This window comes from Aspergillus brunneoviolaceus, assembly GCF_003184695.1.
Source record: "Aspergillus brunneoviolaceus CBS 621.78 unplaced genomic scaffold BO95scaffold_36, whole genome shotgun sequence".
In the NCBI taxonomy this organism is placed as follows: Eukaryota; Fungi; Ascomycota; class Eurotiomycetes; order Eurotiales; family Aspergillaceae; genus Aspergillus; species Aspergillus brunneoviolaceus.
In genome coordinates, this window is record NW_020290766.1 from 98,383 (window position 1) to 118,919 (window position 20,537).

Below are 20,537 nucleotides of genomic sequence, written 5' to 3' on the forward strand. Positions count from 1 at the left end.
TTTATTCAGCGTGCAGGTTGGGTGTGGTGTTCAAATCTCTAGGATTTTAATTCTTGTCCAATTTTCTTTTCTTTGTGTGCAAACTTTTGTGTCTTAAAAAGACGATCATTTAATATTGCGGCCATCGACCTGTTTGATTCCCTCACTCTTACTGTCTTTGAGCATTGGTCATTCCTTGAAATTCCCTTACTTTGGCGAAGCATCAGCATTGGAGCGATCATTATGACAATTCACACACCTTTTTCTTTTCTCTCCTTTTGTGTGTCGGCCGAGCAGGCTATTTATTTTGCGTCGTGAGTGTGTTTGCTTGCTGAATCTGAATCAGCAAGTTATAGAGAATGGAAGTTGTGAGAATATGACCGAGGTCGGGTGATGTAGTTGCTGTAGTGGAAGTGTCCAACCAGTGAGAAGCAGTAGAAATGCCCGAGACAGGCTGTACTTACAGTGCATCACGGAGACAAAGGAGAACCTAGAAGATTACCATGCTACAGTAAGCAAGTTGGGTGACCCTACAGAAGATAACAGTAACTTATGTTAGTTAGATTTACTATCCGAGTATTTGTCACCCAACAAAAATGGATGCTTTGTCAAGCGGTCCCTTCCAGAACCTTTCCACGCTCGGAGCGATGATGCCATAGCCGGGAGCGGAGCTTACTTACATAATCCCCGCGGGTTTGACTCCGAGACTTGCGGCCGCCTTCAAGGTTGCGCCTTGCGCCATCCCGCCAACATCTCTCTCCATTATCCCCGTCCTCCAAACCCAAACACCGATCAACTTACCGTCCATCGTCCATATAATCCCGTCGCTACCCCTCACTCTTCCGTCCCCTCTTCTTCCTTCTTTTCCAACCCACCATCCACCAAACAACAAACCCAACCCACCTCTTCGACCCGTCCCTCGTGCGCCGGTCGAATCTCCTTCCCAAACTCGCCCACCATAGCTTCCATCTTCACTCGTCTTTTCGGCTCCTTCGCCGGCCCCTCCCCCGCCACCATGGCCTCCGCAAAGACCAAGGCTCAGAACCTGATCAACGAGAATGGCGTCGGTGAGTTTGTTTTTTTTTTTTCTTTTTTTTTCTTTCTATCATAGCCTAGACCTTCACCCGTACCACCAGGATCAGATGTCCCACTAACGATAACCGTGTAGTCGTCTTCTCCAAATCCTACTGCCCCTACTGCGTCGCCAGCAAGCGCCTCCTCAACGAGCTGGGCGCCGAGTACAAGGTCCTGGAGTTGGATCAGATCTGTACGTTGCCCCTTCGCCCTCTTTCTTTCCCTTGGTCTGCCTTGTTGTCTTTTCGCTGTTCGCTGGGGGGAGGGAATATGGGCTAATATTGTTTCGTGGGGGTTTTAGCCGACGGCCAAGCCATCCAGGATGCTCTGTACGAGATTTCCTCGCAGAAGACCGTGCCCAACATCTTCATCAGCCAGAAGCACATCGGCGGCAACTCGGATCTGCAGGGCAAGGACCGCGCGCAGCTGAAGCAGTTGCTGACGGCTGCGGGGGCTTTGAAGGCTTAGATTTCCAGCCAGGGGGTGATAGGGCGGATATTGTAGGGGAGATAGAATTAGGTTGAATATATTTGGTTACTGTTCGATGCTTGGTGTTTTGGGATCTGTAGTTCGGGTATGGTTGTAGAGATAAATGTACATGTACATACATGTCAAGTCTTGCGATTGTAGAAAAGAGAGAAGAGAGGAGGTTGGATTCCCGAAGGTACACAGTACAGTACACAGTAAGAGTAGGAGGTAAATAAAAACTACAAGCCGATTGAAATTTACAAGACCTTCTGCACCACCGTGCCCACCGGCCGCTCCACCACCGCCATGATGCCCTCGACCACACTCTCGCGGGCGGGCTCGCTCGACACATTCTTCCCGGCCAGGTAATTCAACCACACGAGCCGACTGACGCGCTCGTCGGCGACGCGGCCCATATACCGCGTGGGCTTGTCAGCGACATCCGTCTGGTACAGGGCATCCAGCTGGCCCCGGGAGTTCCGGACGAGCAGCACCGTATGCCCCTTGGGGACGTTCTTGTTGGCCCCGCCGCCGAACAGGGCCTTGAACGTCTTGACGGCGGCGCCGAACGCCTCGTCCGCGAACTCGCCGCGCCAGGGGTTGTACTTCTGGGCGCGGGCGGTGACGCCGCGCACGAAGGCGTCGCGCATGTGCGTGAAGTCCGTGTTGCGGACGGGCACGATGCGGAACGCCGTGCGCAGGCCCGGCTCCCGCAGGATCGCGTCCCACACCAGATCGCCCTGCTGTTCGCCGCCACCACTGCTGCTGCCGGCGTCGAGAAGCAGCTGGCGCAGCCGGTCGCGCTCCGTCGACACCAGCGAGGTCGCCGCCGTCGCGCCCACAGGGTTCGTGATCACCCCTCCATCGCCCTTGGATTCGGCTTCAATCACCCCCGCCAGCGTCGGCGGGTTCACCGCCGTCTGCACCAGCCGCTGCTGCAGCGCCGTGATGTCCGACTTGGCCACGTACATCCCCACCACGTACACCTGGATCCGCAGGAACGAGACCGTCCGGATTCCCAGCCCCAGCAGCTGGTACTCCTCCTCGTCCGCGGGTTTCTCGGCGGCGGTCGACAGCGCGATCTCGTCGCCCGCCGCCAAGCCGATGTTCTCGGCGTCCAGCGCCTTGGGCAGGCGGATCGTCGCCGGGAAGTACGGCACCGAGCTGGTCCCCGTTGCCACTTGCTCGGCGCCGGGGTCTTGCCCGTGCACTGTGATCAGCGACGGGCTGCTGGGGAAGCCGTTCGGCCCGTCGAGTTGCGTCTTCTTCGGAGATGGGGCCTCCTGGGCCGTGGGGATGGTGGCGGTAATGGAGGAGGACTGCTGCTGCTGCTTTGTTTGTTCCAGGCCGAAGAGGTCGAGTTTGATGATCCCGTACATGGCAATTGCGCACGCGGCGATCCCGCTGGCTGACAGGATCATCGAGCGCCGGTAGTTGGCGACATCCTTTTCGGTGCTGCGTACGCGCGAGGTGCGGAGCGGGTTGGAGGGGTTGCTACTGCTGCCGCTGCCGGACGACGAGCGGACCGGGGAGGTGGTGGAGAGGTGTAGGCGCGATTGCGGGCGTCCGCCGCCGCGGGACAGGAGGTAGTGGCGGCGTATGCACTGGTTGCATGTGCGCCAGGGCATGGCGATGCCCTGGAGGGAGGTGTGGGTGGCCATTGTGTGCCTTGCGAGGTGGTCACGTATGTTATGGTTTGGCTTGAAGGAAATGGGGGTGAGGGCGGATGCGTCCATGACGATGGGCCTGCTGCTGGTTGGTGCCGACGGAGATGCTGACACGTGATTTTGACCTGCCCTGATTGGTTGTGGGGAAAGTATGGGGGTCTCGAGGAATTTACTAGGTAGGTATAAATTACAGAGTGCCCTCGGGCTTTGATGTAATAATGCAGAGGTCAAGTACTCATTTCTCTCACTAGAAGCTATCGAGCTATTTCACAACCACTTTGTGGCTTCCTCCACTGGCCACCGCTACCGTTGCCGTGTTATTGGCATAGCTCACGCCCTTGGTGATCTTCTTGCCGTCGATCGTGATCGTTGGCTTCTTGGAATTGAGGTAGGGGAGAGCAAGACTTCCCGTCGTCCCCTTCGGAACGGTAAACTGCAGGCTGTACTCATTCGATTGCTTCGTCCACGATGCCTGGAACTGGCCCAGCGAAGTCGTGAACCCAGCCTGGGCGGTCTCCAGATCTCCGAATTGCGGCGCGAGTTTCCAGGTTGCCCCCACCGGGGAGGTGACGGTCAGGCCCACGATGTAGTTTGTCAGGGCCGACGTGGGTCCAGAAGACCAGCCGTGCGCGTGGGAGACGTACGCCGTGTCGTAGTAGTATCCACGGCTTGACCGGTAGCCAAACGTGCCGTTCTGCAGGTATCCTTCAATGACTGTGCTTTGGGTACCGTTCTCATTGTTGTAATACCATCCCCAGCTTCGCCGGATCAGCTCCAGAGCTCGAGCGGGCTGGCCCACGGTAAAGTGGCCCTGAATCTCGAAGGACGAGATGAACGGTGAAATGTTCTCCGGTAGCTCGGGGGCCACGGCACCGATGGGTGTCCAGTTCTCGGTCAGTTTCTCGGAAATGCTAGCAGCGCGCTTGGAGTCGACTACGCCAAACAACAGGGCCATGCTATTTGCGTCTTGCGGGTGAAGAGTCGTGTCGGTTGCGTTGTCTTTGAACGCTCCGTACGAGTCGTCCCAGCAGTACTCGTTGATGGCCTCCCGCAGCTTCTCCGCCCGGGTGGTGTAGGTGTCCGACAGACCAGTGGTGTCACCTGCCCAGGTGGCAAGCTCGGCTCCTGTCTTGAGGGTGTGGTACAGGCTAGCGTCTGTCAGTCTGGCTTGGATCCGGAGTAAAGTGCACTGTACTCACATCATCTGCGCCTCAGTGTTGTTATACCCCTGCTGCCATCTGGCCCAGTCGCGGGTACCGGTGACATTGAGCAAGCCACTGGCGTAGGTCACCTTGCCATAGATATACTCCATGGCTTTCTGGTAGCCAGCCCAATTGGTCTCGAGGAAACTGGTATCATTGGTATACAATAGGTAATTGTAGGTGCCAACCATTGACCACATGTGGTAGGTGTCCGAGTTCTTCTGGCTAAGGGGAGGTCCTGATTCATCGAACGCTCCTGTCGAGGCCTGTTTTTCATTAGCAAAACTGGCCATAAATTCCTTCGCAGTTACATGCCTGGTAGTTGTACATCACTTGCAGTGCGTTTTTGACGCTCTCCAAGTTACCGATGCTAACAAAGGCGGACGGAACCGCAATGCCCATATCGCCTGGCCACACAGCTCGATCTCTCTTCGCACCGTCGACAATGATGGTGTCACCAGGCCCCAACGTGGCGTTGTTAGCCCATCCAGCAGGCATCGCTGGAATCTGGCGACCGGTGTTGACGGGGACCTCGTTGGTCTGCAGCGTGTAGGCGCCGCTGTACCAGATGGCATTCAGCAGGTCGTCACTAGAATCGAAGTATCCTTGGTAGGCTCTCAAATTAGACCATGTGGGCTGAAAGCCAATTTCCAGGCTCACGTCCTTGATCTGAACTGCAGTCGAGTTGTCCGTGATCAAGAACAGCGTCAGGTACCGAAATCCACCACGAAGGTACTTGTCAGGCATTGTATACGAATGCTCGCCCGCTTCAGTAAAGTTCCCATACAACGCGCCATCGGGACCTTTGAACCCTCCATTGGAGGAGTCGGACCATTCACCAATGTAGTCCTTGGCCTCGGTAAATGCCAGTCCCAGGGCTCCACTACCTGTGGAGGTATACTTCACCGTGACAATGCCACCTACTTCCCTTCCGAAATCGTAGACCACCAGGGATCCATTCCCCTGGAGCTTATACTGGGCATACTCATGCGTGACATCTGGCTTGGTGACCAAGAAGAGCGTTTCTGGGTTCACGGTTCGAGAAGCCGGAGCGAAGATGTTTTTCTCCCACGAACCTGGAAAGGCGGCAGTTGTAGGGCCGGAACAGGTGGTGTTACGCCAACATGAAGTGGCTTCAGAAAGAGGAAGAAGAGCAATGGCTCCTAGGAGAGATGGAAGCCAACGCATAATTGCTGTCTATCGCAACCTATGCAGGTATCTCAAGTGCCGACAGACCTGAGAGAGAAAAGTTGAACCCATGGTTGTGGCGACGAAGGATATAAATACAAGCAAGGGGGGCATCTCCACTGGATGATTCCCCGGACTTTCTACCCCAGAAACACAAAAAGAGGGGTCGAACAGTAGTTCCCTGGAGTTGGAATTAATCTGTATCTCGGTTCGCTTGCGATGCTTTGACCGAAAGGAGGGGAAATGCGCGAGTCACTCGGGCGTGGCTCGGTTAAATACAAGTGATAAATCGGTCTGGTCCACTCATCCCAAGTAAAAGCTTCGTGCCGCACAAGCTTCTCAATGCGATGAAGCTTGACGAAGGGAAATGAACAAAAGTCTTGGGATGCAGGTTGCAGGTTGCATGGGGGTGTCATTGGTGGAAATTGGATCAACTCCTGCTTCTACCCCGTCTTTTTTCTCCGCACTGCATCATTTCCCCTTTACCCGCCTCATCTCATCAGTCCCACTCGGGCCAATTGCCCCCGATAGATTGCTTTCGTGCTTGATGTGACGTTGCGGAGAGACCCTTGAGCCCCTGTCGGCAATTATTAGAAAAAGCGAGATGGCGCAATGTGAGGTCCGCAGACAGCAACCCGGCTCTCAGGATTCTGTTTGCGCGTCAAGTCCGTCACAATGCGATTCTCTTTGACCTCAGCATCCTCCCTTTCACTACTCTTGGGGCTTTCTGCTCTGGGCTGCGCAAGCAACGTTCAGAAGAAAGGCAATGTATGTACCGTGAAGGCCAATGGACATCAGAAGGACGATGTACCGAACCTCTTAGAAGCATTCAAGGAATGTGGCAACGGAGGAACCATCATTTTCCCTGAAGACCAGTCCTACTGGATCGGACAGAGGCTGAACCCTGTCTTGAATAATGTCGCGATTGAATGGCGGGGAAAGTGGACGGTAAGAGTCTTTCTTCGCTCATGGGCGCCATGCGCACATGCTAACGTTCCATAATCAGTTCTCGGATGATCTGTCCTACTGGCGCAACCACTCCTACCCAGTCGCCTTCCAGAATCACGCCGCTGGGTTCGTTATCACTGGACAGAACATCAGCATCAATGGGTACGGGACTGGAGGTATCGACGGCAATGGCAATGTCTGGTACACTGCAGAGGCAGGCGTCACGCAGCCTGGAAGGCCGATGCCCTTCGTCTTCTGGAATGTTTCCGACGTCGAGGTCGAAAGCTTCTACGTCAAGGACCCCCCGTTGTGGAGTCTGAACATCATGAACGGCACGAACATGAGGTTCAACGACATCACCTGCAACGCGACGGCTGTCGATGCGCCGTACGGTAGTAACTGGGTCCAGAACACCGATGGATTTGGTACGTACCTTTGCGACCCCATGTATTGTAATGACCATCAACTGATCACATCATCTTCCCAGACACGATGGACGCCACCAACATCCAACTCACCAACTTCGTCTACCAGGGTGGTGACGACTGCATTGCCATCAAACCCCGCTCCTATAACATCGACATCCAGAACGTCACCTGCCGCGGTGGCAATGGAATCGCGGTTGGCAGTCTCGGACAGTACTTGGAAGATTCCAGTGTCGCGAACATCCGGGTTGACAATGTCAAGGTACTATGCTGCAGCACCAACCAAGCCCCTCGTTCAAGTGAGAACTAACAAACATGACCAAACCCCCAGATCATCCGATACAACGAGGACATGCACAACAGCGCCTACATCAAGACCTGGGTCGGAGCACTCGTGCCCCAGGACTCGTATGAGAGCGACTACCTTCCCCGCGGAGACGGCTGGGGCAGCGTCAAGAATATCATTTTCTCGAACTTTGACGTGCAGGGGGCCAACGCGGGCCCCGCGATCAGCGAGAGCAGTGGGGACAACGGATCATACGCTGGAACGAGCAAGATGCTGATCTCCAACATCGCGTTCGTCAACTTCACGGGGTATATCAACACCACCAAGTCTACGACGTCCTCGGTCTCGTGCTCGAAGCTGTACCCTTGCTACAACATCGAGTACGACAACGTGGTTCTGTACCCACTGAACTCGACTACGCCGGGCAAAGGCTCCTGCTCGTACACGGCTGACGGGGGTGTCCATGGTCTGAGCGGATGCTAGTGTATCGACCTGCAGCTCTACGGTACTGCTGCTTTGTGCCATTTGTATCGTGGGGGGAAGGGGGGTGTATATATACTTGATAGTGCCAATGGTGGTTATGAGCCTAGTAGGCCTTGCTATCTAGGGTCGCCCTCAACGAGAGGGTCTGTGGCCAATCCATCACTTTCTCGCTTGGGATCATGCTACTATACCCTACATAATCTCCACCTCCGTTGGACTTAATAATACCTTCAAGACCCCTGCTATTCCCACAAACCATCATGGCATACGCCAGCCATAGACTTTCACGAGGCTGGCGACTAGTGGCTAACAGCCAAGCTTTCGCCATGAAGCAACAAGCCCCCCCGGCCAAGACTCAGTAGTGGAGCGAGGATCCTCTATGATATGAGTCGGGAAGCGATATCTTCGGGTGCCGCATGACGACAGTTGATGTCAGTTCAAAACACAACAAATACAGAAAATTGCGTCATCGTCGGCTGCTATGCTCTGGAGAACGGGTAATTGATCTAGCCCTTGGGGAGTGAAGTCGCAATGCCCCAGCAAAACAAGGTACATGCCTACGTAGCAAATGGCAAAACAAAAGAAAACTCAAAAAGAATGACCTACGCAGGGCTCGAACCTGCAATCTCTTGATTCGTAGTCAAGCGCCTTACCATTGGGCCAGCAGGCCTTGTTGTTGGAAAACTCGACGATACTGAGTTTCATATCCCTTTTATAAAAGAATGCTCATCTCGATCAGGGCAAGATGAATCGAATACAGCCCAGAATCACAAAAGAACATCTTACTGTAGTTGACATAGACACCGAAGTAGAGGCAGGTAAGCCAACGCTTTTCTCGGCATACTTCTCATATGACCTTGCACGGGCCGCGTCTACGCCCTACTGATGGGTAGCGAGCCCGACATATATCATCTCAATGGCTACGAGCCCCATCCGGGTCATCAGGCGGCCATGACTCACGTTGGAGGACTACCATTAAGACACACCAAATCTTACCAAAAAGCCCACGGTCGACCAGACAGTCACTCAATAACCAGGTTATGAGCAGAACTACCGGCACAAAGCTACGGTTTCCGGACATTGTTTGCCCAAGAGCCGGCCATGCAGGTCCTATTGTCACTCCCAGTGACATAGCCGGCACGTGGATAGTGCTGGGACATGACTTTTAAAAGCTAGCTTTCAGTAAGCTCCATTTTTTCTTTTTCTTTTTCTTTTCTTTTCTTTTTTTTTTTTTTTTTCAATCCGGTTGTAAAGGAATTACACGTGCTGCAGACATGCCAGAACATCCGCGCCGAGTGTAGCACAGTAAAGCGCTCAGCATGGTGTCCAAGCGTGGATCACATCGCTCAACTGCCCCTGTCAGTGGACGAGATCACACGCAAGCATATGCCCATAGACTCCACAGACCATCGGATGATTTTCATCATCGAGTCCCGGGGAACGGCCGGGTGCTTGTTCAGACACAATCCTGCCGACAAAAGTCCTAGACGCGTGAACTGCGTCTACATCCATGAGGCTGTGCAGGAAGGTAACTGTCAAAAGTAGCATCTGTTTTGTACCATGCCCCGGCGAGACAGCACAGTTGCTAAGAACTACAAAAGGCCCTGCTGGCAACACCGTCCATGATTATTCGTCCACAGAACCAGTGAATATGACAACAAATCATTGAGATATGTCCTTCTCCAATACCGCGACCTATGAAATAAAGGACGCTCGATTTCCATGGCTGTCTAATAAGCACAAAATGCAAGAGCAGGAAAGGGTTGACGTAGAGGCCGAGATATATGCTTTCTGTAAATTGTGTAGATTCAGATGTCAAGGTACTATAACGATGCGCAAAGTGAGATGCAAAATTTTTCTGCTTATGTGTGAATTAAGTTAAGATCATGAATTCATTCATCAAAGTTCCCAGGAAATCTTAGAACTCGGTTTTCTACAACAGATCTGTACTGCACGTCCAGATGTGATGCTGTTTTCGTCAGCCTAACCGCCTGAACCACCATACATTGACAATGTGGTCTTGGCGGGTGGGCTCCAGAAGTGGCCTAGGAAGAGGGTTCCTTGGCGGCACCAGCCTCACGAACTGCGTTGGCAACACGGGTGGCGAGATCATCGGCCTCGGAACGGCTCGCCGCTTCGGCGTAAACACGCACTGCATCCTCCGTACCACTTGCACGGGCGAAGCTCCTTCCCTTGTTGTATCGGGATTGCAGAGACTCGATCTCAGCCTGAAGGCCGGGTGGTGACTCGAGCTTACGCTCAGCGTCATAAGCCTTGAAGATCGAACGGTCCGCGACCTCGACACGGACAAGACGCGACGGCAAATCGGTGTAAGTCGCGAGCCACTCCTTGGGGCTCCAGCCCTTGTGTGAAAGAATAGCCTCCACGAGGAGCATGTCCGAGATGGCGTCTCCAACAGCCTGGTTAATCAGATCCGTCAAGCCCTGAAGGCACTCGAGCGAGCGCTGCTGAGCAGGAGACTGAGGCTCCGTGTTCTTGATCGTCTTCAAAGCATTCTCGGAGAAGGTGATCGTGCCGTGCCCGTTGGCCTCGAAATAGACACCGACATCGAACCGCAAAGCGGCGTGGTGAAGGTGCTTAACACCGGTGTTCGTGCAAACGGAGGGAAGTTTCAGCACTTTCTCAATGTAGTCAGTGCTAGATCCGTTGGCATAAGCAGTCTGCACAACTCCGATCTTAAGTTTCTGTGCGATGCCAGCGCTACGAGCAAGGTCGCCAATGAATGATGCAGCAAGGGTGGCGATGCGATCGCCATCGAGCAGCCTGAAGACGTTGCTCTCATCGACGAAGTAGTAAACGATACGGTCAGCATCGCCGTCCAGTGAGGCACAGCGCTCGAGAGGACCGGCCTTGGAGGACGGAGGAGCACGTTGCTTCGTCTTGACATAATCGGCGCCACACTGATAGATGGATTAGCCCGAGGCCGGCAACAATGGGGAGGCCCGTGGAAGAATCTTACCTCGAAGTTGAGGCTATCAGGGTTGATGACGTCGTCGTTGACGATCTTGATGTCGAGGCCACCTTCCTCCGCAGTGGGCAGGTACTTGATAAGCTCCCTGAGCTTGGGTCCACCAACACCGTTGGCGCAGTCAACGGTCAAAGAGCCCTTGATCTTAATGCCCCGCATCACTCTCTTGAAAGCCTCGGCAAGTTTCTCATAGTAGCCCTGCTCAGTCGGCTCACCATACTCATACTGTGTACCCAGGGTGTTCTTGCACCGAACGACATAGTGAAGCTGAGGGGTGGTCATGAACTTCAAGTCAAGGAATTCGACTTCCGTAGCGGTAAGTGCGGCGCTGAGAACCGAGACGAGGCGAGAGCCAGATGCGCGAGTGTCGCGGGCGAAAACAACGCGAGCTTGGTTCTCCATGCTGACATCGATCTCTTTAATCAACTCCTCGTACACATCTCCGACCTTGTCGAGCGGGGCGTTGGCAAGTCTGGTCGCATAGGTCTCCCATTCGGCCTGAAAGGATGTGAGATGACATTCTGTCGTGGATCATACTTGGGCTCCTACCTCCAGCATCTCACCCTAGTTAAGTGGCTGAGTCAGTTACTGAGGTTACCGTCAGACATCACCAATGTAGAGGAACTCACCATAGGGTCGACGAGCTTAACACCATTGTCCTCTGCAGGATTGTGGCTGGCAGTGACCATGACACCAACCCATTGCCCACTAAGCTTCCTGGAACGAAGACCCGCAAGCAAACCAACAGTGAAAACGACGGTATTGAGGAGGTCTCTGGTAAGGCGTGAGTTAACATGTAAACAACAGCGCGATCGCGGGGTATTGTGGAGGCGGGGTCGATCGTTCAGGCTGTTGATCGAGCAGCTAGACTTACGCCTTCATACGGAACTGCGAGGAAATGATCGGTCAGATTGTTACAGAATCAAAGTGTCTGATAACACATGGAACTTACTCCTGCAGTACCATACTGGAAGATCCTCCCTTCTGGCTTTGCGTACTGAGCAGCCGCTTCAGCGATTGCTTTCTTGACAGCCGGAGACGCCATTTGTGGCGCGAACTAGGTGGGAATGAGGGGGCGGCGGCAGATCTCGTGGCAAATGGCGGCTCGGGGCTTTGAAGCAGACAGCACTATGGTGAAGCAAGTGAAGTGCCAGACAAAAAGGGGAGAAATATCACAAAAAGAGGAAGGGCAGAGCGAGTGGAGGGATGAGTGGGTTGAGACATAAAACCGGGGCCAGCTCAGGCTACTAGCTTGCTTCCCTGTACTGCCACAATGCGCCCAAGCGGTGAGCCGCTCACCGATGGCGTGGTTTGGAACAACCCGCCCAGCCGAGGGACACGGGAAGGAAGTTGGAACAGGGGAAAAAAGGTGGAAATTAGAGGCACAGCCAGGAAGCTACCTAGAGATACTTGTATCTACGTAGTAATTCTCTATCAGCCTTAAGATCGTTGAACATTCTATCAAATATTGCTACAAATCATTCAGACTGTTTGAGGCCACCAGGACCATTTCAAAACCTGACTGCTACTGGCACCAAGCGGAGCCGTCTCCGCAAGCCAGCTTAGAGCTTGAGTCTCTCCCCTGCCACATCATTCTGAATGTCTTTGGTAAGGAAACTAGGACCCGGAGAAGTCAGTATCTCAGCATCCAGCACTTCAATGACTAGGTATAGGGGGCTCGGGACAACTCACAAGTACCACCACGCTGTGGGAATCACTGTCCCAAGGTGCCATAAGCTATGCGCGTCAATGAGCTCATTCCAAGGGGGAAAGTCAAGCAGCTCCAGGCTCATCGCGAAGATAATCCAGACCACAATCAACGCGGGCCAGGTCATCCAAGCTTTACCATACTTCCTATAACGATAAATGCTAAAGGATACCCACAGAACATTCTGAGCCATCCCTATCACGATATTGGCAATCATGTTGTAGGTGTAGTCCCAAGACCAGAAGCTCAGGTAGCAGACGTGCAAAGTGTAAAGCAAGATGCAGATAGTTGTCCAGAGACGGCGCAAAGTCGGCTTATGGCGAGGCTCCTCTCCATCGAGACGGAATATCCGAATGATCGCAAGGTACAAACCATACATCACGTTAGCTCCGGCCCCAAAGTAATCCAGCTTTTCAGTCAATGGGAGGTCTCGTGTGTGAAACAAGGCACTAAACGTCCAGCATGCTAATCCACAATATCCGAAAGCCATATAGTACGGCTTGAGTGAGTGCCACGATGGAATAGTTTCTCGGATCTTACCCATTCCATGCCAGTGGGCGAGAAAGTTGAGGAGGGAGAAAAGGACAGAAAAGGGCTCCTGCATGCCGAGGATTCTGCGAAACGGCCATTTTCCGTGAAATTGTAGTACTGGATTTAACATCGGAGGATCGCGAGCGACACGGCGATCTGTCACGACATGTTGGCAGGTATAATCGCACTCGGAGGGACACGTCCACAGCATGAGACGAAGATGGAGAGCTGGTAACGAATTAGTCGGAAAAATTATGGTCGGCGAATCTGTGTGAAGCTTACGGATCACCGAGTTGCCATCGTGACAGTTTTCAGCCTTGCAGACCTGCTCATATATTAGCTATCGCATTGCATCTGCACAGCTCTAGCTAGTTTGGTTCAGGTACCTTAACGCATTCCTTGAAATCAGGAAGGTGATCGCCCAGAGACGCTGCCGATTTGCCAATCAGAGAAGCAAAAAAGAGAATGAGAAAGCAACAATATAGCTTTCTCCTGGTTGAGCCTAGAAACATAGTGATCTCTGAGTTCTTGTAGCACAACCGGCAGAAAGGTGAGTTCAGGGAGGTAGACCCTTAGAAGAAGCTAGGCGGCGCGTGGCAGCAGCGGGGGCGGAGTGGCTTCGCGCGGCAATAAATAATAGGGAGCTCGGCATTTCCGGTCCCAGGTCTAGAAATAGCATGGAAGCATGATCGAAGAATGGATCCTCAAAATCCAGGAAGTCACCATAAAACACCGAAGAACCATGCTGGAGACGGAGCATATGTATCTTTAACTTTTTTGCTTGGAGCGCTGATGGGCTGTTCCCGTAGGCACGAAAAGTGACCGCAGCACATAAGTTAGTCTTTAATTATCTAAAACTGGCCAAAAAGTTTATGTTGTACTACAGTAGGATTGCCAAGTACAATAGAAGCTGCTTTGAAGAATCATAATTGCAATTCAATTGCGACCATGGCTCAATTGAGTTGTCCATGCCCAAATTTGATTGGCAGACCGAAATACCTTACATGTCCCAACGCCGCCGCGGGAACTCCAAGTCACTTACTAACCATTCTGATCTGCTCTTAGCCCTAATCACTGCTCAGGGCTAAGTCAAATCACATGCCGATAGACTACATTCAGCATAGTCTATCTCATCAGTAGTCTAAACCATATTGGGTCTTAGCGTATGTTGCCTTCCAGAGGAGAAATTCCCAATGAGGGCAAAGGCCAAAAAAAAAGGCGGCCGCTCGAAGGGTTCGCTGAAGTGCTTTGTACTTTTTCACTTCTGCATATTGTTTTATCATCAGCTAAACTTGTTGATATTTTCTTCTCATTTCGCTTCTGATTTAGGTCCCTGGATCTGTGATATCCTGCAAAGCAATTTTCCAGTCTAGTTCATCCATAAGCAATCGACTGATTTGCTATCATGGCCGGAGTTGAGAAACAACAGTCCAGCAGTGCTGATCGCATGGTTGGCATGGACCATGCTGAAGTTCGTTATTTCACGAGGTACATCTAATCCCAGTGACTGACCTCGATATTGTGCTAATTGTGCCTTAGTTATGATCACCATGGTAAATAATCCCAAGCACAGAACTTCACCTAGTCTCGGAGATGGCTAACGTCAAACCCCGCTCAGGCATTCACGAGGAGATGCTTGTAAGTCCGCCGCACACAGCCCCTTGCAATAGCCTACTAATATCTCATTCTTAACAGAAAGACGATGTCCGCACCAGATCTTACCGCGACTCCATTTACCAGAACCGCCACATTTTCAAGGACAAGGTTGTTCTCGATGTCGGCTGCGGTACCGGTATTCTTAGCATGTAGGTGCCTGACTCCGTTACATGCATTATTATTGGATATTGATGTTGTCGGTTTCCTAGGTTCGCTGCGAAGGCCGGTGCTAAACATGTGATGGGTGTTGATATGTCCTCGATTATCGAGAAGGCCCGTGAGATCGTTGAGGTCAACGGCCTGACCAGCAAGATCACTCTTCTGCAGGGAAAGATGGAGGAGGTTGTCCTGCCCTACCCGAAGGTTGACATTATCATTTCGGAGTGGATGGGCTACTTCCTCCTCTACGAATCCATGCTGGACACTGTCCTCTATGCCCGCGACCGCTACCTCGTTCCCGGTGGCAAGATTTTCCCTGATAAGGCTACCATGTACTTGGCCGCCATTGAAGATGGCGAGTACAAGGATGATAAGATTGGATGTGAGAGAAACCATTTCGTCAAGTTCAAACCGTCGCTAATGAGAACTAGTCTGGGACAACGTCTATGGCTTCGATTACAGCCCCATGAAGGAGACTGCCCTCACTGAGCCTCTTGTGGATACAGTTGAGATGAAGGCACTTGTCTCTGACCCTTGTCCCATCATTTCATTCGATCTTTACACCGTCACCAAGGAAGATCTTGCATTCAAGGTACCCTACTCGCTCACTGTCAAGCGTAGCGATTTCGTCCACGCCGTTATCGCCTGGTTCGATATTGAATTTGGCGCTTGCCACAAGCCCATCCTTTTCTCCACTGGCCCCCATGCCAAGTACACCCACTGGAAGCAGACCGTTTTCTATCTGCGGGATGTTCTCACTGTTGAGGAAGAGGAAGTTGTGTCTGGTATGCTAGAGAACAAGCCCAACGACAAGAACAAGCGCGACCTTGATATCAGCATCACCTACAAGCTGGAGACTACGGACCCGAACCGCTCCGCCGAGGGTGGCTGCTTCTACAGAATGTAAGTGCATTCACCAGTCATCATCATCGAGTCAATCAGGAAGCTAATTCTTGAAGGTGCTAAACTGAGGCGTTGAAATCCTCATCACCAAATTGATCCATCACTGGGTCGGTACACTGATCTCTCTGACTGAATTCCCTGTCTTAGAATTCAGTCAGTACCCTCGATACTATTTACCCGAGGGTTGCATGGCATTTGAAGGAAAGTACACTTGCATGACGTTGGGTCGATGAATAGGTTTTCTTGACTTGCTTTGTTTGTTTATGCCATTTCATTTCCGTTATGTTCCGGCGTTTTATTGGAAGGCAGGAAACGGCATCATTATTTGGCGCGACACGGAGAGATGGTTTCCACAAGGACGATTATGAAGCTCCTCGAAATTCCCAAGTAGATACCCCGAGTCGATGCTCAATCTTATCATCTCTTAACGATCTCCTTATATTGTTTAGCTTCAGCCCCATCACTCTGGGTGTCCCCGAGTCTTTACGGGCAAAACATTGACAGATGTTGTAATACTTCGTATACTTCTCTCTGAGCCTTGAACCAGTATGATACCTGGGTTGATTTGGCTGGCCCATTCAAAGCGGCATGGCGCTCTCGGTCCAGATTACACTAGCCTCGGCTTGTTTGCGGCCCCGCAGTCCGGGGTACAAAAGCACAGCATATCGTCCTAGACTCTTGTGAAAACCATCCTGCATTATCCATTACCCATTACCCAAGTAGCTCAACTTCGCTTTTTGAAAGATCGCAGAGCGCACTAGACACAGTCTTCCACCATTCCGTCCAAATAGCACACATACGCAGGCGATTATCTACATTGTCACTAGCTGAGATGTCTGCTCCCGGGGCTGGTCATGAGTTTGCTCCCCAGGAAGTCTCCTGGCAGAAGCGCGATATTCTCCTGTTTGCTAACAGCATTGGCTGCAAAGCTGATGAGCTTCACTTTCTTTACGTATGTTGTATTGTCTGCACAAGGCCCCATTGCAACGTGTGCTAAAAAAAAAGCGCGGCGCAGGAACTACACCCCAGATTCGCGGTCTTTCCAACCTACCCGGTTATCCTTCGTATGTGCGAGCCTCTCAGCTCATATCTCAACGGCCACTGATGCATTTTACTTCATACAGCATTTAAGCTCACTGATCAGGAAGTGGTTGACTTCTATGCTCGGGCAGGCGGTGCCCCTATCCCCGGAGCCCCCAAGCTCGACTACCGCCGTGTCGTGGATGGTCAGCGGCGACTCATCGCCCTGAAGCCTCTTCCAACATCCAGCGCAGGTCGAAAATTCGAGTTGCGCAACAAAGTCATTGGACTTTATGATAAGGGCAAGGCCGGGACTGTGCTGGAGACAGAACAGTCGATTGTCGACCAGGCCACTGGAGACATCTTTACGAAGATCCTGAGCAGCAGCTTCTTTGTCGGACAGGGCGGCTGGGGAGGTCCAAAGGGTAGGTGCTGTGTCTGGTCTTAGGACCAAACCCATGAAGGCTGCCTAACTTGTTTTGCTATAGGCCCAAGCACGGTGAATTACCCTCCTCCGGAGGGTAAAAGTCCCGACGCCACCCATGTGATCCAGACGACGTCCGAAACGGCTCTCTTATATCGGTAAGATCTCTGGATACCTCTATGACTTGGATTCTCCGATGAAGTTCTAACACACTGGATAGTCTCAATGGTGATTATAATCCTCTCCATGCAACTCCCGAGCCGGGCGCGAAGATGGGTTTCGGTGGTACCATCATCCATGGACTCTTCAGCTGGAACGCCGCAGCCCATGGTGTATTGAGAGAAATTGGACAGAGCGACCCAGAAAACCTGAAAGAGTTCCAAGCGCGCTTTGCCTCTCCGGTAAAACCAGGCGACAAACTTACTACTGAGATATGGCGGATGGGCAGGCTGGAAGGCGGCGATGAAGAGATTCGTTTTATTGTGAGAAACGACCAGGGTAAGGTGGTACTCAGCAATGGCCGTTGTCTGTTGAAAGCTACCGACTCGATGGCCAAGCTGTAGTTGCAGTTCCATAGGTTAACCTAAAAAAAACCTTTATATCACATGTGTAGATTTTCAGATCGCGAATTGGTATACGTCGCAAGCACATATGAGTACGACCCAGTCTAGAAGTTCAAATTAGCTACTAGATAGAATCAGAGTCTCGAATGTGTTAAGCATAAATTAGAGCAATAGCTTGAAGGTGGGCCGATTTGCGGGGTGGGCGCTGCTACCTCGGTTTCCGGTCCTCACACGTGACATGGAACTTCGGTCGTCCACTGATTTTTGGGCATATAGAGATTGAGATTCTCCGTTACGCGATACGGAAAAGCATTGTTTGGGCTGCGTTTCTGATGCCACAGCAGTTGAGATGAGTGCTGTAGGAAGGCGATTTGTTTGTCAGGCACTCGCCGCTTCAAGCCCTTTCAGGTAAAGATCATACTCCGAGCTGCCACAACGAATGCTCATGATCGATATAGGAGGGCGAATGTGGTGCCTTGCTCTCGATGGACCTGCGCTGTTTCGGTGTGTATCTTCGTCTGGCTTCGACTGGTAATTGAACCAGTTCATTTAAGCTGAATTTCTTCCCCACAGAGCATAAGACCCCTTTTTACAGGCCAATGTAACACACTTCCCTCCCGAGCGCCACACCATGGGCTTTGATATCACCAGCAACTGGAAGCTGATGCAACCACCATTTTAGCCCGGACAAAGAACAAGACAGCCAAACACGACCCCGAATCAGCTCAGCGGTTCTCAAAAAATGTCTTCAAGAAATTGTAAACAATATTCACGGGCACTATCAGCTGCCTTCCATACGCATGAATGGCTGAGACGGCTAACACTGTTTTGCAGAGGACCATTCTGGCTACGGTAAGTCGCTTTATGGCCAGTGCCCATCGCATCGAGACTTATATTTCGGGTATTGCTCCATGATAGAGACAATTGTCAGTGTGAAAAATGCCATCATCCTCAAACCCGACAGCGGGAGGTAGACACTTTTGCGGTATGTGCGCAAATTTCGAACATGCGAAGTATTCTGCTAATATGTGCCCTCCTGCTTCTGCTATTCCCCAGATTCCTCCAGATATAATTATCAAGAAAGTCATATATGCAGCGGAAGGCCTTAAATTGAATTGTAAGTGTATATTCGATGTCTCTCAAGTCATGTCGAGGCTAAAATTCAAGAAGTTTCGGATGGACATACGGGGTTCTACACATATCCATGGCTCAAAGCCAATGGTACTAAAGTACCGAGCAGTGTGCTTCGAGCCGATCATTCAGCCAAACCCAGGTAATACAAACACGGATGATGCATGCTGCAATTGGAACTCACCAAACATGTTCATAGGCCTTATCATCCATTCACGGGAACGGGGCCATATCCCACGGTGTTATATGACGATGTTATGCAGGATGACAAGGGCTTGTTGCAGTGGCTTGATAAGATTGTGAGTCCCGCCCCCGCTCCACAATCTGCTACCTGATCACTGAGTCTGGATAGTATATCTACGGGTTCTGTTTCGTCATAGGTGTTCCTGTGACAACTCGGGACACTGAGAAGCTTCTCGAGAGAATCGCTTTCATCAGGCCTACACATTATGGTATGAAAACAATGTTATATGCACTTACAGTAACTCTTGATTCACGATAATGCTGATTCATTCATTCCAGGGGGTTTTTGGGATTTCACATCTGATATGAGTTTCGGGGACTCTGCGTATACAAGCCAAGGTCTCGGCGCACACACTGATACCACATACTTTACGGATCCTGCGAGACTCCAATTATTCCACCTTTTGTCTCATACCGACGGCAAAGGGGGAGCTAGCCTGCTCGTTGATGGGTTTCGAGCAGCCGAGACGCTGCAGAGGGAGACAAAGGCGCACTACGCCCATTTAATGCGCCTAAGCCAGCCTGCTCATGCCAGTGGCAACGAGAATGTCTGCATACAGCCTATACACGAATTTCCGGTGCTCGAAGTCCACCCGCAGTTAGACCAGCTGTACCGGATCCGTTGGAACAATTACGACAGAGCACCGAAGACGAATTGGGGGATCAAAGACGTGAAGCAGTGGTACACTGCGGCGCGACACTGGAACGAGATTATCAGCCGCGAGAAATTCCAGATCTGGACACAACTCGAACCGGGAACCGCTCTAAGTAAGTATCAAGTAGTTGATCCATGGTGCTGTTTGGAGACTCCTAGCTGACCCGCTGAAAGTCTTCGATAATTGGAGAATGCTCCACGGACGTTCAGAATTCACTGGAAAGCGGAGAATGTGTGGTGGTTATAGTAAGTGCTCGTGCTTCGCTGGCTGCTACATACCGTCTTTGGTCTGAGGTTCGAGTACGTTTGCTGACTCATTATAGTCAATAATGACGATTTTCTCTCTCAATATCGTCTTCTCAAGTTCGGCCGAGAACACGTCCTCAACAGTCTTGGTAATTGGCATGGTCAACGCCTCAAAGAAGCCAACCCGAATTTCCTGATATAACAGGCCTGCAAATTCTGGTCATGCTCAGATACTGTACCTAGACCATGCGTGGATGATGTGTTCATAGCAAGCGATAGTGATTGAGCGAGGGAAAGCATGCTCCGTTGCAGTGGCGAGTGAGAGTGCAAAGCAGTAGACGCAATGCTTTAAGTGTGGTCAGGAGCCTCCTCTACCCACAGTGGGTGAAGCTGGCATGTAGGGTGTGAATCGAAGGATAATCGCCATTGTATACCACAAGTGAAGGACCAGATACTCTACATCAATAGCACTAGATTACATGAGAAACGGAGTCATTACCTAGCAGTCGGAGGCCGGGTCATTTGTAATAGTGTCACGTGACATAGTCAGGACGGCTGACGTTGTTTGGCCGAAGCTCAGAGCAAGCCG

At 51.7% G+C, this 20,537-nt stretch overlaps 9 protein-coding genes and 1 non-coding gene across 10 annotated transcripts; 5 read left to right on the forward strand and 5 right to left on the reverse strand.

The window, feature by feature from the left end:
* The first annotated feature begins 710 nt into the window (after window positions 1-710).
* BO95DRAFT_414216 (glutaredoxin) lies at window positions 711-1,618 on the forward strand. The gene is made up of 3 exons (XM_025584307.1): window positions 711-1,046; window positions 1,148-1,246; window positions 1,355-1,618. The coding sequence occupies exons 1-3, from the start codon at window positions 995-997 to the stop codon at window positions 1,519-1,521; spliced, it is 318 nt and encodes a 105-aa protein (XP_025441936.1). The 5' UTR covers window positions 711-994; the 3' UTR covers window positions 1,522-1,618.
* A 10-nt stretch (window positions 1,619-1,628) lies between these two features.
* On the reverse strand, window positions 1,629-3,237 carry BO95DRAFT_443079 (chalcone isomerase domain-containing protein). The gene has a single exon (XM_025586586.1). It carries the CDS (start codon window positions 3,180-3,182, stop codon window positions 1,779-1,781), a length of 1,404 nt encoding a protein of 467 aa, XP_025441937.1. The 5' UTR covers window positions 3,183-3,237; the 3' UTR covers window positions 1,629-1,778.
* Window positions 3,238-3,449: 212 nt separating this feature from the next.
* Window positions 3,450-5,578, reverse strand: BO95DRAFT_514655 (putative alpha-L-rhamnosidase B; the record flags this gene model as incomplete). Its single annotated transcript, XM_025591692.1, has 3 exons — window positions 3,450-4,336; window positions 4,388-4,656; window positions 4,724-5,578. The coding sequence occupies 3 exons, from the start codon at window positions 5,576-5,578 to the stop codon at window positions 3,451-3,453; spliced, it is 2,010 nt and encodes a 669-aa protein (XP_025441938.1).
* A 554-nt stretch (window positions 5,579-6,132) lies between these two features.
* Window positions 6,133-7,787, forward strand: BO95DRAFT_443080 (putative extracellular exo-polygalacturonase). The gene is made up of 4 exons (XM_025586587.1): window positions 6,133-6,526; window positions 6,585-6,951; window positions 7,014-7,213; window positions 7,283-7,787. Exons 1-4 carry the CDS (start codon window positions 6,254-6,256, stop codon window positions 7,718-7,720), a joined length of 1,278 nt encoding a protein of 425 aa, XP_025441939.1. The 5' UTR covers window positions 6,133-6,253; the 3' UTR covers window positions 7,721-7,787.
* Window positions 7,788-8,318: 531 nt separating this feature from the next.
* BO95DRAFT_t168 lies at window positions 8,319-8,390 on the reverse strand. Its single transcript has one exon. It is a non-coding gene; the product is annotated as a tRNA-Arg (tRNA).
* Window positions 8,391-9,765: 1,375 nt separating this feature from the next.
* Window positions 9,766-11,754, reverse strand: agm1 (phosphoacetylglucosamine mutase PCM1; the record flags this gene model as incomplete). The annotated part of the gene is made up of 6 exons (XM_025582636.1): window positions 9,766-10,641; window positions 10,701-11,207; window positions 11,259-11,273; window positions 11,321-11,483; window positions 11,584-11,597; window positions 11,662-11,754. The coding sequence occupies 6 exons, from the start codon at window positions 11,752-11,754 to the stop codon at window positions 9,766-9,768; spliced, it is 1,668 nt and encodes a 555-aa protein (XP_025441940.1).
* A 440-nt stretch (window positions 11,755-12,194) lies between these two features.
* BO95DRAFT_443082 (PGAP3/PER1 family protein) lies at window positions 12,195-13,535 on the reverse strand. Its single transcript, XM_025586588.1, has 4 exons — window positions 13,335-13,535; window positions 13,231-13,273; window positions 12,402-13,176; window positions 12,195-12,326 (listed from the first exon to the last, which is right to left on the reverse strand). Exons 1-4 carry the CDS (start codon window positions 13,458-13,460, stop codon window positions 12,272-12,274), a joined length of 999 nt encoding a protein of 332 aa, XP_025441941.1. The 5' UTR covers window positions 13,461-13,535; the 3' UTR covers window positions 12,195-12,271.
* Window positions 13,536-14,181: 646 nt separating this feature from the next.
* rmtA (protein-arginine omega-N methyltransferase HMT1) lies at window positions 14,182-16,121 on the forward strand. Its single transcript, XM_025586589.1, has 7 exons — window positions 14,182-14,436; window positions 14,488-14,501; window positions 14,567-14,586; window positions 14,644-14,753; window positions 14,814-15,145; window positions 15,195-15,666; window positions 15,723-16,121. The coding sequence occupies exons 1-7, from the start codon at window positions 14,354-14,356 to the stop codon at window positions 15,727-15,729; spliced, it is 1,038 nt and encodes a 345-aa protein (XP_025441942.1). The 5' UTR covers window positions 14,182-14,353; the 3' UTR covers window positions 15,730-16,121.
* Window positions 16,122-16,498: 377 nt separating this feature from the next.
* Window positions 16,499-17,673, forward strand: BO95DRAFT_363842 (putative peroxisomal dehydratase; the record flags this gene model as incomplete). Its single annotated transcript, XM_025582633.1, has 5 exons — window positions 16,499-16,618; window positions 16,682-16,730; window positions 16,791-17,111; window positions 17,175-17,268; window positions 17,331-17,673. The coding sequence occupies 5 exons, from the start codon at window positions 16,499-16,501 to the stop codon at window positions 17,671-17,673; spliced, it is 927 nt and encodes a 308-aa protein (XP_025441943.1).
* A 277-nt stretch (window positions 17,674-17,950) lies between these two features.
* BO95DRAFT_140675 (putative trimethyllysine dioxygenase TmlH) lies at window positions 17,951-20,452 on the forward strand. The gene is made up of 12 exons (XM_025580578.1): window positions 17,951-18,081; window positions 18,132-18,177; window positions 18,356-18,431; window positions 18,508-18,525; window positions 18,592-18,658; window positions 18,730-18,790; window positions 18,844-18,946; window positions 19,004-19,103; window positions 19,157-19,256; window positions 19,327-19,815; window positions 19,877-19,948; window positions 20,026-20,452. Exons 2-12 carry the CDS (start codon window positions 18,159-18,161, stop codon window positions 20,148-20,150), a joined length of 1,230 nt encoding a protein of 409 aa, XP_025441944.1. The 5' UTR covers window positions 17,951-18,081; window positions 18,132-18,158; the 3' UTR covers window positions 20,151-20,452.
* The last annotated feature ends 85 nt before the right edge of the window (window positions 20,453-20,537 follow it).